At 43.2% G+C, this 17,221-nt stretch overlaps 1 protein-coding gene across 1 annotated transcript in view; it reads left to right on the forward strand.

The window, feature by feature from the left end:
• The window catches only part of RCHY1 (ring finger and CHY zinc finger domain containing 1), a 79,968-nt gene that overhangs the window by 43,631 nt on the left and 19,116 nt on the right, over positions 1-17,221 (forward strand). Inside the window, exons 4-7 of the mRNA XM_069230291.1 lie at positions 5,996-6,074; positions 10,405-10,449; positions 10,880-10,938; positions 11,038-11,064. Of these exons, the coding sequence (XP_069086392.1) occupies positions 5,996-6,074; positions 10,405-10,449; positions 10,880-10,938; positions 11,038-11,064 (210 nt within the window). The remainder of the gene's footprint in view (positions 1-5,995; positions 6,075-10,404; positions 10,450-10,879; positions 10,939-11,037; positions 11,065-17,221) is intronic.

Genomic DNA, 17,221 nt, shown 5'->3' on the forward strand with positions numbered 1-17,221 from the left:
TGAACTACATAATGACTTCACTTAAGCCTATGTTATTTGGTATCAAACACCTCCTATTAATAAATCCATTTTGATGCTAGTATTGTATTTATTATGACCCAGAGGGTATCTTAGAGGTGCCCCCTGAAACATACTAGTCTTCTAGTGTGCTGGCTGACTGGTATCAACCAGCCTGCCACCATAGACAAGTTTCTGACCCCTCCCTGGAGGTGAGAGTTCATGCTGTCAGAGGTCAGAAATGATGACTGCTCCAAAGGAAAGTGTTATTATCTCCTCCAGCAGGATGGCTAGTAAATCAGTATACCTGGGCTAGAGGCTTCAAAACATCTGCTGCCATTTGATATGCAACTCTGGCTTTCCCCAGACCTGTGAAATGCCATGCCCTGCTGTGAGGCCGATTTGGCACCAGGACAGGCGGGAAATTAGCTGTGCAGTAGGCGTGTTGCACCACCAGGCTAGTCACACCCCTAAGACAGGCTGCCTGAAGTGTTCCACGAAGGAAGGGTTCCACCATTTTCTTTTTTGTAGAATTAGGAACTCTGGGGCAGGGTTATTCCCTCTCCCCACAGGAAGTTCTCATCTATGGGGTGTAGTAACCCCACGGGTAAATAGCCCATTGGCTACTACACTACCCCTTAACACCTGTAAATTATTTATTTAGGTGGCCCCCTGAAACTAGGAATTCGGATTTGACTTCCTAGGAACCGAAGACACAAAAGAAGAGCAGTCACAACAAGAATTGAGGACTGACCACAGACTTGGCGCAAAACCCTGCCTAGCTGCTGCAATCTTGAGTTTCAAAGACCTGGCACGTCCAAAAGCTGTGCACCCTCTCCAGCGCTTGGAGGACTGCCTAGCACTTCAACAACCAGTTAGCATCTCCTTGGGGTGAAGGAGCCATCTCCCCCTGCAGCTGCAGAGACCAACAAGCATGTGCCCGGTCCACCATGTTGCTGGGCATCGGGCCTACTGAGGGAGCAGCACTCCAAGAAGAGGACTTCTCTGCTCTAGGAGGTCAGACCCCACCTCCCTACCACGTTTGGAGATGCAAGGACCTCCACGAGCCGCCTAGCACCAATACACTGGGTACAGGAGCATTTACAGCAGCCAAGGATTGTTAAGTGTCTAGTCTTGGCACCAACACTGCCCAAGACAGACCTACCAATTTGGGACATCAGCATCTCCAAGGCCGTCACTGAGAGTGGCCCAGTTATCCTGTTTTTTCCCCATTTCCAGGTTAACCTAAAAAGTGAGGGCCTCTAATGTAAGCGACCCACGCCACTAAGCACCTCTGAACCCCATAGCCAGAGTCCAAGCCTACTGACTGTGCACTCTTGCTCTAGAGACCCTTAAGAGCTAATTGCCCCTTTGGGTTCTGCTGGACTGGTCCTTAAGTCCCCACTTGCAGCCTTTTTCTGTTACAGGTTTCCCCATTGACTTCCAGGCTTCACTTGCGGCCAGCACCTTTGCACCTGGACACACCAGGGAAGATAACCTGAAACTGTTTGTGGTTCTAAGTACCTTGAACCCTACATTACTTAAGTTCAGAAGTTCAAACCTGTAATTCGTTTGCAAGTGACCCTATGCTTTGTATTTTTTCCCCGTAGGATAACTTTATCGCGTTCAGGACTCATGCCTCAAATCTGACAGCTGTATTAACTGTATTTTCAAATATCGCTAACTCAAAAAGTACTTACCTTATCTTGGTGTCTAAATTAATATAACATCTGCTTTTTTTTCTAAATTGGTCTTGAGTTTCTTGTGGAGTATGTGCCTCCTTTACTGTCTGTGTGTCCAACAAATGCTTAACACTACCCTCTGATAAGCTTAAACTTCCGTCCACACTACCACAAAAAGAGCATTTAGCATTATTAATTGAAGCCCATATTATCCTGCAACTCAATCAATCACAACTGTAATGTGGGAGTGCTCGTAGGGTCAACTACCAGGTCACACTCAAGCCTTTTTAGTCATTCCAGTGGCTGAACAGACACTACTAGATAAGGAAGAGTGGGTCGGACTAGTAATGTGTTCGGCGATTTAGGATTGGAGCACTGCGGTCCACACACCCAACCTATGTGCACTGCACAGAATTGGGACATGCCTATTGGCTAAGTCTGCATGTGCTGTCTAAACACTGTGAAAAGTTACTTAACGGTCTGAGAGGGTATGACACAACATACAGAGCTGCCAACTTTAGGACCATGGAACAGGGTTCGAGTCGCCCCGTGCTAGCAAAGACCATGCCAATCGAAACAAATAAAATGAAAACAAAAAACCTGCCGATCAGAACAAATAAAATGAATAGAAAAAAACATGCTGATCGGAACAAGTATAATGAAACACTGGTGGAACAGAAATAAAATTATAATTGCCGATCCGTACTGCAATGGTTGAACTCTCTTGGCGTGCACGCATAGAGGATCGGGTGAACACATCCTTTTGCTGGCCCGAGACCAATTCAGAGAATAAAAAAGTGCACCAAACAAGCCACAAACACGAGATCAGGGGGGGCATTCAATAAGGGCAGTAGCCATGAAAGTGAAAAACACACCAAAAGGCAGGACAAACTGAAATGTTTCACCAATGAAAAGAAAGGAATTTAGAAAGGCACATGAAGGAACAAATGAATAGTGATGGGCGTGATGAAAACCCACAGACTAAATATAGCATGTCTCGAAGAGGCAGCGCATTTGCTGCATGCACTGTCAACTGACACCTAAAAAAGGCTGAGCGGTGCCACAAGGATTTGAACTTGCGAACATTGGTTCAAACACAGTTCACTTCTGTGAATGCATGAATATACTGAGCCACCAATCCGGGCTTAATGCAATTAGTTTGATAAGTGAAAAAACTCTGTACTTCAAATATACTAAACAAACCCCTAAATAAAACAATGCTGACTGGTGACATGGTATGTCTAGTCATTTTTGTAATTACTTGGCCTGTAAATCCAGTTGTATATTATTCATTTTCAGTCCCTGACTGAGATATTTTACTGCCCTTGAAATTATTAAAAACAGTGTTCTTGTTGCTTTCCAATATTTTCAAAATGGTTGTATGAGAGCATTCTGAAACAAACATCCTAGATGCCAATTTCATGGATCACATACGGCTTTTTGTACCTTTTTTTTATCCACTCCGTTTGTAACTTCACGTAAAGTCTATAACTATTTCCCTCTCCCCGCCCCCCAATAACGATGGGCCAAGCCTAGCACATGGCATCTTCCCATCCAATCTTTATCTTTAGAATGTACGATAAAGATATATCTTTATATTTTCATGATTTGCCTTTCAGATTCTGTTAGCTCTAGTCGAGTTACTCAGTCTTTTACTTACCATTGTGGCATAATCTATAACATTCTTCTCAAGCCATGAGGCCAAGTTTAAGTCTCTTATCCATATTGGTTTGATGTCTTCTGTTCTTTGGCCAGTAGTTTGGCCTACTTGAGGCTTTGGCTAGAAAACCACTGTGTAAGGTTGTGAAAAAGAGATGGCTTGCTGATGGACCTCATCAGCTGTAATTTTGACATATGGACTCCTCTTTTAACAAATAATTTTAACAATTGTTCCATTTGCTTACATACTAGTCCACATCAGTTATAGTTCCATTTAAAAAAAAAAAGGAAATTAACTTGAACTTGTTGATTCGTCAGTGAAGATCTTAGACAAAGTTATGTTTAATAAAATGTCAAAGTCAGCTGATGATGAATTTTATGAACCCCTATCAGTGTGGCCTCAGGGAGCATTAAGGCACTAGGGTGCAATGCCTAAATCTTAATCTACTGGTTGGCAAGTATACTTTAGCCTATGCGTTGTCCTTAATATATGCAGTATTTATCAACCGCTTGAGTACCTTTTTCAAGGTAAACCACTCCAAGATGTAGCACCTTTTACTGGATCTAGTCTTAGATACTATTCACTTTTCTTTCCACTTTGCACAAAAATTTGATGGCAAGGGTAAAGTATGGACCTAAAGGGGAGTTAACCGAACAGTTAAGACTTGAAAAAGGTGTTCGGCAAGGTTGCATAGTGGCCCCTTTATTATTTATTTTGTATATTAATAATATTAGTTCTTATTTGCTGAAAAGTTGTGCTGATGTCCTAACAAGCAAAGGTTCTGCCCTAGCATTGCTTTACGCTGATGACACAGTCCTTTTGGCACGTACCCCCAAATTATTGAGAAAGCTAGTCGCTTGTTTTACTGACTTCATGTCTAGTTTATACCTGAGAACCAACTTCTCTAAATCACAGGTTGTCATTTGGCCCAGATAGCATATGTAACACAAACAAATGATATTAGAAAGGGTATACATTTCATTATCTGGGTATTGTATTTGATTACCCTTCTGCTTGGAGGCTTAATATTTCAGTGCGGTGTAAAAAACGTATTCCGTCTACGTGATTGCTCTTAAAATTATTGTCCAAGTTGGGAGGGAAACCCATTCCTGCAAAGATTAAAAATTATAAGCTTCAGTCCTTACCTATTGCCACATGGGGCAGGTATTTGGAGCTGTGTTGACCTTACAAATGAAGGGGAACCATTTTTTTAGAAGCATTATGTTAGTGCTACCTTGTATCTCACACTCTGTGCCATGAGACTTGGAATCAATTTTCTTGAGGACCGTATCAAGTTGTGACCCTTACTGTTGTGGATTTCTGTTTGGTTAAATCCTCTTGCACATCTTATTCAGTCAATCATGTTGGACTATTTAACCTGTGACAAAAGCCTGTCCCTTGGTTGAAGTATTTAAAAGTAAATTTTCTGAAACCCATCAACTATTATGAAAGAGGATAAACTCTGGGCAAAAATAACTTTTTTTTTACCGTTAACGTCTTAAGAGAGAAGACGTTGAATTGAAGCAACCAACTACAAGACGACACGAGATCGCAGTCATGCAGTGGTATAAATCCCTACCTGGAGCTGGTATCAGGAACTCGGTAGCGAGCACTACTCCTGTGATTTATTTCCGGGATTGTACAAAACACCTTGTGCTTCCTTTGTTATAGTATAGTTTGGCAGACATTGGCATTTGTCTTTGTGATGGTACTTCTAACTAGAGACTGCTGCAGTTGGAGCTGAGATGGGGCCCATCATGGGAGGGTCACTGGTTTCTCTCTTCCCCGTCTGTGATGCTCTCACACATCCCAGAGCCAACTAATTGACTTGCTACATAGGTATCTACATAGGCGACTGCTGTTAGCAAACGGGAATCAATGCCATCTGGTGGTATGTATGTGTGTCTGTGATGGCCACTGTGTGCCCCTTTTTCCTTTTGATGGCCACATCCCCTGTGAATGGGCAGGGGAACTATGACAGACCTGTGAGTGTTTTTCTTTTAGTTTTTTTTCACGTGGACGAATGTGAGATCCTAACCCCGTGGCCTTCGTGCCAGGCACTCCCCTGTTCGGAGTGCCTCCCTTTGTATGCCCCGCTCACTTCAGGAGGGTCCACCTTCCTGCCCCCCCCACCCTTATAAGGAGGTATGACCACCCATGCTGAACATTCTTCTATTAGAGGAAATGGATATTCTGAAGCTGCATAGTTGACTATCATTGTTGTTGACTTCTTACATCACTGTCTGTCTAGTAACTAGTGGAAAAATGTGAATATTCACATTAAAAAAAGGCTGCTGTTTCGTTTGCACTTATTACAAACTTTTCACAGTCCATTGTTTATTATTTTTATTGAGAAAGTACAGTTTTAAAAAGTGTCATGTTGCATTATGCTTTTTAGAGCCACTTAAAGATGAATTTGTATGTTTTACTATTGGCTTATTTTTAAACTCTGCCATACCCGATCATAACTCAATGTTGTTTTATTGTGTTCGTCTTCTTTTGTCTACTTGTACTTTTTACTTGTGCTTCTGAAACCCATATCTTATCTGGATCATTTGCGATATCAACTGTCAAGTGCAAATATATATATATATATATTTATTTTTTTCTTGTTTTTCTTGTCCAACCTAATCACATTGTTATTTTCTCTCCCTAGGATTGGACCAAAAGAAGACTTTTTCCATTGTACAAAATGTAACTTATGTTTAGCTCTTTCTCTCCAAGGGAAACATAAGGTATTCAATAGTTATCCCCTTTTTACAATATGTGCTTTTCTTATTGAAGATTTTCATGTTTCACATCGGTTTGCCCCTTTACAGAAAATAAAGCTACCTTGAATAGACAACGGCAATTAGTTAGTTCCCTAAGTCTGACAGGGAGAGACTTGTGGGTATTTTGCAGTTTCTAACACTGGTATTTAATCTATAATTTAGTATCCCGGGATTTGTTAAGACTTCATTGGGACTTTTATATAGAGACAATCCATTCTGAGTCTGTTGTGTAGAGTGCTCTACATTTACTCAAAACTGGTCACCACTGTGGAGCAAGGTTAGGAAATATTTCTGTTTCACTGCAGTGCTTATGCCAAATATATGTAGCACTTACCACAGTAAAAAACATCCTCTTGCTTCCATTGGCCCTATGAGGATCTCACATTCTAACAAATACATTTAAATGTATTTCAATCTAAATTTAAAACCAGGAGGGCTGTGCAGGGAGGATAGGTTTGGTAGTTGCCTGTTATTTGACACAGCTGCATCTCTGATTCCTGGGCTGCTTTTTCTTGATTTTGTATTAAGAGTCACTGATATATAGTGCCCTATTGTTGTAGCAGGAGAAATAGATTTTAACTCTTCTTTGTTCTTTACTTAGATATCTGTGTGAAAGTGATAGAAATGTGTTATATCCGCATTTGTGTGCATGTCTATAATATCTGCAGATTTCTGCAATACTTCAATTAAACATTATTGACTGCAGTTGCGGACAATAATGGCTGTTAATTATCCACCCCTGAAATATGGGCCAGAACATCAGGCAAGGGCTCATAAAGAGAGAGTGAGTAATTGACAGACAATAGCAACGGTGTATGCCAGATCGTTTGAAATACTTGCAATGCATTTTGCCATGGAATTGATCATTCCAATATTGTATGCCTGCTGCTGTGATATATTATTTTGTGATTATCCTTTGTGGAGTGGTTACACTATTGGTACTACACTAGTGGTGTGAGATTTTGGTTCCAGGGTTGACAGTCCTACTAAGTGAGAAAGATTCTACATAAATGCCAAGGTTCTGGAGTTTAATAACAGTTACTTCTGTGAATAGAGAGTTGGTGAAATTCATAATCTGTTTGTGAGTGAGCTACTTAAGCTTCAATAATTTCTGTTTCAGAAGGAATTTCTGTTTTCATGTTACTTAAGCTATTTATCTGAGTTCTAGATTTACAAAATACTCCATACCAGCAGAATAGAGCTTGCACACACCGCATCCTAACAGAACCATCCAGTAGTGTATGTTCAGAACTCTATTTCAGAATACAATGACAGGTTTTTAAACTGTTATGTAGTTATGTTAAAATGAAAAAAAAGCACATTCCAAGAGCAAATCACACAAGTGTTAATGTTGCCATAGCTATATTCTTGGTAATATTTCCCTTATGTAAATGTGCAAAGCTGAGAATGGTATGTCTGGTCCCTGTTGTACAATAATTACTGACTCTACTTTGATTGCAGGACATATAATTAAGACTGGAGACTCAACCTTAGAATTTCATTAGGGGACTGTATCAAATTCACCAGGTTTTCCACAAGTTAGACATAACTTATTATTTCATACAAGGTGTCTGGCTTTCCCCCTACTCTTGAAGTGGCAGAGACAGCCATCAATGTCAATGGTAGGAGTTCCTATCTTACAAAGCCACTGAGAAGTCAGTCTTCATCCAATGGTTGGCCTTCCAAGCTGCCTTAATTTTCCAGGTAGCTTTACCGTACACTCACTGCCTAATTAAAGTGATGTTGTGTGAAGTTGAGTTGAGGTACCTTACTAGCCAGTTAGCACACTTTCAATCAGAATGAGACTACAAAGGCAGAACTCTTATTTTATATACAAGACCAACACAATAATATCATCTAAAATGCATAAATGAATGAAAGCACAAAACTAAAGCAAATAACATAGTGAAATTGGGCACCCAAAATACAGAGAGGGTGTAATGTTCACAGTCACCAAGGAGAAAGGGTCTCCTTGGTTCTGTTAATAAGCCTGGGTTGGATTTTTAGGAGTCAGGCCTTGGCAGTCTCAAATCCCAGGTCAGCATGATTTAGTAGGAGCTCTAGTCCTGACCCTAGTGTCCTTTCTGTACCTGCCACAGAGAACCAGCAGTTGTCTAGGCCCAACAAGGATCGTTTGACTTTTGGAATAATATCAAGGATCCCAATCATTGTTCAACTCTAAACGCTCAAATGGGCTTGGAGCCGATACTACAAAGACCAATGTGCTAGGTCATAAAAACACACATGCAAGCAGGCAGATGTGCCCATATGTCTAAATTCTTGTCCAGGCTCCACACAGTGACTGGTATTCTTCAAATCATGAGTCTTTTCTGCTTGTGTTGTGAGAGAGCTGAAGTGATAATGGCAGCACATATCAGGCACTTGTGTAGAAGGTACTCAAATAGGAGGATTATTGTTACAGGTAATATGTTTCTTCTTAAGCCAAAGTGTAGAACTTCAAAGCGTAGTTGCAGATTATGTAAGTACATTTTTGTTGAGGAAGTTAATTGAGGTGCAAATGTAGCCTGTTAACAAATTTCTATTCTGCTGTATAGCTAGTAATAATTTTTAATCCGCATAAATGTATTATTGTTCACAGACGATGCCGTTCTCATGGCACGCACTGGAAATGCGGCCCATAGGTTGCTTGCCTGCTTTGTGAATTAAAGTGAGGAAAAATCATTAACCATGAATTGCATGAAGACCATTGGGATGACTCTACGGCCCTCTCCTAGTCTGCGGAGGAAGCTAACGATTAACCATGCCTCAATTGAGGTTACCAAGCACTTTGATTATCTAGGGGTGCGGTTCTCTGAGGACTTAAGCTGGGACTGACAAGTTCAGAAGGCAGCCATAGCCCTTAAACAAGCGGCTGTGGCAATACTGAGTTTTAAGGATAAGGCTGGAGGCCGTAGTGTCAGTATTATCCTGGAGATATATATTCGAAAAGCAGTGGCTTCAGGTCGCTGAGAATACTTCCCTGAGAGCCTTACTAGGGCTGGGGCCAGGAACCCCTTTGAAGGTTCTCTTTGCAGAGCTAAACTTGACACCGATTTCGGAACTAGCAGCCCAAAGGCCAATATTGTATTGGGTGAGACTAGTGCGTAACCCTAAGGCAGCAGTGTACTTAGAAACTTTAGAAGAAGTCACCACATATGGTAGATCTGGGGGGTGCTCCTGGGGAGCTCATGTTAAAAAGACTCTAGAGAACCTTTCGTTGGAGGACCTATGGGTGGATCCGGGTAGAGTTGCCAAGGATTCGGTGGGCCTGCTCAAAGATCGATATTGGAAATTCAATAAGATGAGGGTGTACCAGGAACTCAGGCCTGATTCAATGACGCACTATTATTTTAACAATGTTTACGAACCAACTCTCCAGGCTTACTTGGATATGTTGTATCCTGAATTGAAGCAGACTCTCTACATGAAATACAGGCTGGGAGTGCTGCCCCTAAGAGACTACCTGGTCCGTACTCGTAGGCTGGCGGCAGGTTTGGAGTTTTGTGACTGCACCCCGGGGAGGTGGATAACGTGGCTCACTTTACCTGGCCTGCAAGAAATTTGATGAGGCAAGGCATTGGTGGCTCCTCCCTCTTTTCAAGTCCACTGGAGCAAATTACACTAAAACTACACTTTGCGCAAGGCCGGGCAACATGAGCGAACATAACTTGATTGCTTCATATATATATATATGGGCCAATTGGCCCAAGCTAAGGGAATAGTCAACTCAATTAAGGGTGGCTGATTTATAAAATCCCACAAGACCTAACAGGGCCCTAGGCACCAGTGGTGAAATCGGACAATAGCTCCCCTCATGCTAACGTTGGGTTTCTTCTCTTCCCTCCAAAAAGCTCTGCAGCCATGTGAGTTATTGCTGCTAATATAAAATTTGTGAGCATAAGCACTTTGTCCCGCCCTGAGTAGAGGGTAAGTACTGATAAAGGGCTGCCCCTCTTCCAAGATATGTACAGGGGGAAAGGGACGGGGTAGCCGTTTCTAATTAATTATTCATATTCAATTGTTTAGGGATATGTGATTCTCCTTCCTCTTTTTAATGAATCTGGTAGAGTAGAGTGATTGCTGCTATTATGTTTTCAATTATGATCATGGTTCTCTTATGACATTTTAGTCTTTTTGATGTGTACTATTTTATATTATTGTAAGGCTTGTTGCTGATACAATTTAATAATAAATGACTAGTATTGCTTTGTTGCTAGTATGGCGAATACAGTGTATAGGCATTATCAATCTTAGTCATTCACATTTAATTTTTGTTTTTTTTCTTGTTGTGAAGTGCATTGAAAATGTCTCAAGACAGAACTGCCCGATATGTATGGAGGTATGTCAGACATGGTTGTTAAATTAAGTGGTAATGATGCTGAAAACAAATATTATTTTTACACAGAGTTGGTGCAGTTGTGGAGAAGTCATCTGCCAATTGAACTGCTAATAATGAGGGTGGAAGAAATTATTTTTACAAGGATTGGTGCAGTTGTGAAGGGGAATCTGCCAATTTAACTGTACATGATGAATAATTGTCCAACGTTTAAGGCATACTTTAAGTTTTATGTATTGAGCATGTAACATACAATATTTGTGTTGGACAAAACGTTTCTTCATTATGTATTATGAAATGCAATATTGCTTTTTACCTTTGTCTCATTGTGTCTATATAAAATTATCATACAAATAAATCATGTTGGTGGCAAAGGTTCCTATTTCATGGATTGTCAAGTGTTAGGAGTAACCTGTTTCGTATTTTTAAACAGGACATTCACACATCTAGAGTGGGAGCACATGTTCTTCCATGCGGGCACCTTCTCCATAGGTAAGGATCTTTTTGAAGGATACTACTTTCAAGTGTTCCAGCAAGAATGTGTTTTCAAATTGTTATATATGACCTAATGCAGTTTTGACTTTCTTCTAGGACGTGCTATGAAGAGATGTTAAAAGGGTGAGTGTTCCGGCTTCCATCTACTTGGCTAGTTTCTTGTGTTAACAAGCACCTTCGATCACATGAACATTTGAATCTACAATCTTAAGTCTAAGGTGTTATGTGGTATGAAAAGACAGTTTAAAATACTTTGCAGTCAGGCTTTCATAGTGACTGTAGGTCAATGATGCAATTAAAAGGGTAGCTTAACATACTTATCTTAAAATCATTTGTACTTCGTAAACAACACTTCTGTGAGAAACAAAGTTAAGTGGACAGGTTACAGGGACATAGATTGAAAGATAAGCCCAATTAATGGCAGTAGTTAGAAATTGGGTCTCTAGTTGGCAGAGGTATGCACTCTGTTAAAGCAGGTACCACAATCCTAGTCAGGTTAAGTCACAACACAAGGCAATGTGTAAAGTATTTGTGCAAAAACCCGTACAGTAACACAGCGAAAACACCACAAAATGTGCACCACACCTGTTTAGGAAAATAGATAATATTTATCTAACTAAAATAAGACCAAATTGACAAAAATCCAATATGCACAAGTCAAGATATCACTTTTTAAAGGTTTAAATGAATCTCAGTCCTTAGGAATCAGTGGTTGTATCCTTTTAACACACAGGACCTGAGGTGTGTCAAAAATAATCGTGTAGAGGAGGAGATGCCCCGAAAAGTAAAGCCTTGCATCAATTCTTCCGGTGCAGCAAAGGTGATGCGTTGTTTCTTTGCACACTGCAAGGCAATGCGTCAGTTTTCAGGAGCACACCCTTGGTTGATCACCCCAATGCATGGATATTTTGACACCCTGGGGAGAATGCTTGGTAAACCCAGAACACGTTGAGAAGAGGCAGCAGACTCTGCGTTGATCCAGCAGGCGATTTTTCAACAGCGAGGCAGGTGCTGCGTCAATCCGGCAGGCGTTGTGTCAAATTTTGCAGGCGGTGCGTTGATTTTCAGACGCACTGGATTTTCTTCTCTTTGGTGAAGTCTTTGATAGCCCTGAGACCTCAGAACAGGAGGCAAGCTGATACCAAGCCCCTGGAGAGCATTTGAGGAGGAAGGCACAGTCCTTCCATCAGCAGGCATTAGGGCAATAAGCAGGTCAGCAGCACTTCCAGCAAAGCAGTCCAGATGAGTCCTTTGGGCAGCCAGGCCCAAAGGACAAGTGGACTTCTGACATAGTCCACTTGTAGGTCTAGATGTCTCTTATTTGGTATGGTCAAAGACCGAGTATATTTATACCCAAAGTACCTTTGAAGTTGAGGAAACCTCAAAGAGTAGTTTTGAAGTGCACATGTTCCCCTTTCAACCCAGCCCTGTCTGCCAGGAGCCCTGTGGATGGTTATCAGTCCTTTTTGTGAGGGCAGATCACTGGCCTTTGAAGTCTAAGGGAGGGCCCTCCACCCTTCCTGCCGAGTGAGACCCATCAGTATGCAGATGAATGCAGATGCAGCTGAGTGTCCTGTGTTTATGGCTATCTTGCTGGAATGCACAAGGGGAGCTATCAACCAGCATAGACCAGACATGAATTGGAGACAGTCTGTAAGACACAGATGGCAGTAAGTGCAGAGAAATGTCTACTTTCTAAAAGTGGCATTTCTGAAATAGTAATGTAGAATCCAGCTTCACCAGTAAGTAGGATTTCTCACTACCATTCCAACCATACCAAACATGACAAGTCCATTCCTCTCAGATCAGCAATTACCACTTAAAAACAGATAAGGAAATTTCTAATCCTGGCCTATGAGAGGAGCAGCCTTCCAGGTAGTGAAAAATGACACAGTTTTTTTTCACTACCAGGACATGTAAAACATAAGTACATGTCCTGCCTTTTACTTATATAGCACCATGCCCTATGGGTTGCCTAGGGCCTACCTTATAGGTGACATATTTAAGAAAAGGATATCTTTTTTTATCATATTTCAGCCATGAAGAAGTCCTTTGTTAAGGACGAAACGCGTTGGCTGATGTGTTTTTATGTGCAATGAAAGCTAAATAAAAAGAAGATGACCATTTGACGTTATGGACTAACAGTAGTGATGAGACATTGCTGAGCTAATAATCTCTCAATGCTGATGCCTTTCTGGTATATTACCAGAATCATCACATGTCATGGGTTGGGTGGGAAATAGATTACCAGACAAGATGAATACTCCTGCAACTATCAGGGTGGAACAATGTATTACTTTTGACACAGAGATTGAATATGAGGGAGGCCATTTAAGTCACAGAACTACTGAAACATATTAAAATCTCTGGACCATAAAGTCTATGGGGGTTATTCTAACTTTGGAGGAGTGTTAATCCGTCCCAAAAGTGATGGTAAAGTGACGGATATACCACCAGCAGTATTACGAGTTCCATAGGATATAATGGACTCGTAATACGGCTGGTGGTAAATCCGTCACTTTTCTGTCACTTTTGGGACGGATTAACACCTCCTCCAAAGTTAGAATAACCCCCTATATGTATATTACTGTATGCTCTTTGTGCAGCTGAGGAATTCATGACAGGGTAAGATATTGTGATTATTCCAACCCATTTAAAGATGAACAAAGGTGCTTATTCCACTGGTCCATAGCTTCTCAATTTTGAATGTGGTGTTATATACCAAAATTCTCGTAAAATGGCTTGAAGGGGGGTATTGCTAGAATTAAATTACAAAGATTTGTTGAGCTTTGTCCTGGGTAGGTAGACCTTTGATAAACAGCAAGAGTCTCTCAGATTACATAGAAGTCAAACAAAAAAAAGAAATCTCTACCGCTTGGCGCTTGGCCACAAGGACGAAGCAATAGTCGCCCTGGGATGTTCTTTTGATGGCCCAGACAATTGTCACAAAACCTCTATTTTCAGATACCTAGCACCTTGATGGACTGTTAGGACTGTGTACAATTAAGAAAGGGCTTATTAGCTTGACCCTGTTACACAGTATACATGTGGTGTACTTACCCCATGTAGGAAGTTGGCTCTGTATGTGCTATTTCAAAGTAAGGAATAGCATGCACAGAGTCCAAGGGTTCCCCTTAGAGGTAAAATAGTGGTAGTGTGGTCGAGCAGTAGGCTTATCCAAGGAGTAGTGTTAAGCATTTGTTGTACATACACATAGACAATAAATGAGGTACACACACTCAGAGACAAATCCAGCCAATAGGTTTTGTTATAGAAAAATATCTTTTCTTAGTTTATTTTAAGAACCACAGGTTCAAATTTAACATGTAATATCTTGTTTGAAAGGTATTGCAGGTAAGTACATTAGGAACTTTGAATCATTTCAATTGCATGTATACTTTTCAAGTTATTGACAAATAGCTGTTTTAAAAGTGGACACTTAGTGCAATTTTCACAGTTCCTAGGGGAGGTAAGTATTTGTTAGTTTTACCAGGTAAGTAAGACACTTACAGGGTTCAGTTCTTGGTCCAAGGTAGCCCACCGTTGGGGGTTCAGAGCAACCCCAAAGTCACCACACCAGCAGCTCAGGGCCGGTCAGGTGCAGAGTTCAAAGTGGTGCCCAAAACACATAGGCTAGAATGGAGAGAAGGGGGTGCCCCGGTTCCGGTCTGCTTGCAGGTAAGTACCCGCGTCTTCGGAGGGCAGACCAGGGGGGTTTTGTAGGGCACCGGGGGGGACACAAGCCCACACAGAGATTTCACCCTCAGCAGCGCGGGGGCGGCCGGGTGCAGTGTGGAAACAAGCGTCGGGTTCGCAATGTTAGTCTATGAGAGATCTCGGGATCTCTTCAGCGCTGCAGGCAGGCAAGGGGGGGGTTCCTCGGGAAAACCTCCACTTGGGCAAGGGAGAGGGACTCCTGGGGGTCACTTCTCCAGTGAAAGTCCGGTCCTTCAGGTCCTGGGGGCTGCGGGTGCAGGGCCTCTCCCAGGCGTCGGGACTTTGGATTCAAAGAGTCGCGGTCAGGGGAAGCCTCGGGATTCCCTCTGCAGGCGGCGCTGTCGGGGCTCAGGGGGGACAGGTTTTGGTACTCACAGTATCAGAGTAGTCCTGGGGTCCCTCCTGAGGTGTTGGATCTCCACCAGCCGAGTCGGGGTCGCCGGGTGCAGTGTTGCAAGTCTCACGCTTCTTGCGGGGAGCTTGCAGGGTTCTTTCAAGGCTGCTGGAAACAAAGTTGCAGCCTTTCTTGGAGCAGGTCCGCTGTCCTCGGGAGTTTCTTGTCTTTTCGAAGCAGGGGCAGTCCTCAGAGGATGTCGAGGTCGCTGGTCCCTTTGGAAGGCGTCGCTGGAGCAGGATCTTTGGAAGGCAGGAGACAGGCCGGTGAGTTTCTGGAGCCAAGGCAGTTGTCGTCTTCTGGTCTTCCTCTGCAGGGGTTTTCAGCTAGGCAGTCCTTCTTCTTGTAGTTGCAGGAATCTAATTTTTCTAGGGTTCAGGGTAGCCCTTAAATACTAAATTTAAGGGCGTGTTTAGGTCTGGGGGGTTAGTAGCCAATGGCTACTAGCCCTGAGGGTGGGTACACCCTCTTTGTGCCTCCTCCCAAGGGGAGGGGGTCACAATCCTAACCCTATTGGGGGAATCCTCCATCTGCAAGATGGAGGATTTCTAAAAGTCAGAGTCACCTCAGCTCAGGACACCTTAGGGGCTGTCCTGACTGGCCAGTGACTCCTCCTTGTTGCTTTCTTTGTTCCCTCCAGCCTTGCCGCCAAAAGTGGGGGGCCGTGGCCGGAGGGGGCGGGCAACTCCACTAAGCTGGAGTGCCCTGCTGGGCTGTGACAAAGAGGTGAGCCTTTGAGGCTCACCGCCAGGTGTTACAGCTCCTGCCTGGGGGAGGTGTTAGCATCTCCACCCAGTGCAGGCTTTGTTACTGGCCTCAGAGTGACAAAGGCACTCTCCCCATGGGGCCAGCAACATGTCTCTAGTGTGGCAGGCTGCTGGAACCAGTCAGCCTAAACAGATAGTTGGTTAAGTTTCAGGGGGCACCTCTAAGGTGCCCTCTGTGGTGTATTTTACAATAAAATGTACACTGGCATCAGTGTGCATTTATTGTGCTGAGAAGTTTGATACCAAACTTCCCAGTTTTCAGTGTAGCCATTATGGTGCTGTGGAGTTCGTGTAAAACAGACTCCCAGACCATATACTCTTATGGCTACCCTGCACTTACAATGTCTAAGGTTTTGCTTAGACACTGTAGGGGCACAGTGCTCATGCACTGGTACCCTCACCTATGGTATAGTGCACCCTGCCTTAGGGCTGTAAGGCCTGCTAGAGGGGTGTCTTATCTATACTGCATAGGCAGTGAGAGGCTGGCATGGCACCCTGAGGGGAGTGCCATGTCGACTTACTCATTTTGTTCTCACTAGCACACACAGGCTTGTAAGCAGTGTGGCTGTGCTGAGTGAGGGGTCTCTAGGGTGGCATAATGCATGCTGCAGCCCTTAGAGACCTTCCCTGGCATCAGGGCCCTTAGTACCAGAGGTACCAGTTACAAGGGACTTATCTGGATACCAGGGTGTGCCAATTGTGGGATCAATGGTACATTTTAGGTGAAAGAACACTGGTGCTGGGGCCTGGTTAGCAGGGTCCCAGCACACTTCTCAGTCAAGTCAGCATCAGTATCAGGCAAAAAGTGGGGGGTAACTGCAACAGGGAGCCATTTCTTTACACAAGCCCCCCCCAGCCCACAGGCCAGGAGACTCAGCCCAAGCTGGGAGAGTCTTCCTAGTCTGTCAGGCGAGGAAGAGTAGGAGAAATAGGCTGGTTAGTTGCAGGGCCTACTCTGCCTTACATCCTTCTGTTCAGGTCATTCCCTTTGGGGAACTGACCTACTTCCACAGTGATAGGACCTAGTCTGAATTGCCTCTTGTCTGCCTCTTCAATGTCTCCACCCATTCTTTCTATTTTGGTCTTAGAGGTATCCACCTCTGCTAACCTTATCTTGGCCAGGGTTACCCCTAGCTTACCCAGAGAGGTTACCCAGAGCTGGAGTAACCCCACCATGACCAATAGGGTCAGGGGGCCTAACTTGCTATTTGGCATGGGGTCAGACCACCATGCTAAGGATAGTGCAGCTATAAAGGCTAACACCCAGCAGAGGCCACTGACAGCTGTCAGTGCCCAGAACCACACCTTTAGCTCTTCACCTAAAAGGGAAGGGGCTAAGTTACAGGCCTCTTTGGGTTCAGGTTGCCTGTCTGCTGTATTAGAGTGGGGGGTTACCACATCT

Source organism: Pleurodeles waltl, chromosome 1_1 (genome assembly GCF_031143425.1).
Source record: "Pleurodeles waltl isolate 20211129_DDA chromosome 1_1, aPleWal1.hap1.20221129, whole genome shotgun sequence".
NCBI classification, from domain to species: domain Eukaryota; kingdom Metazoa; phylum Chordata; class Amphibia; order Caudata; family Salamandridae; genus Pleurodeles; species Pleurodeles waltl.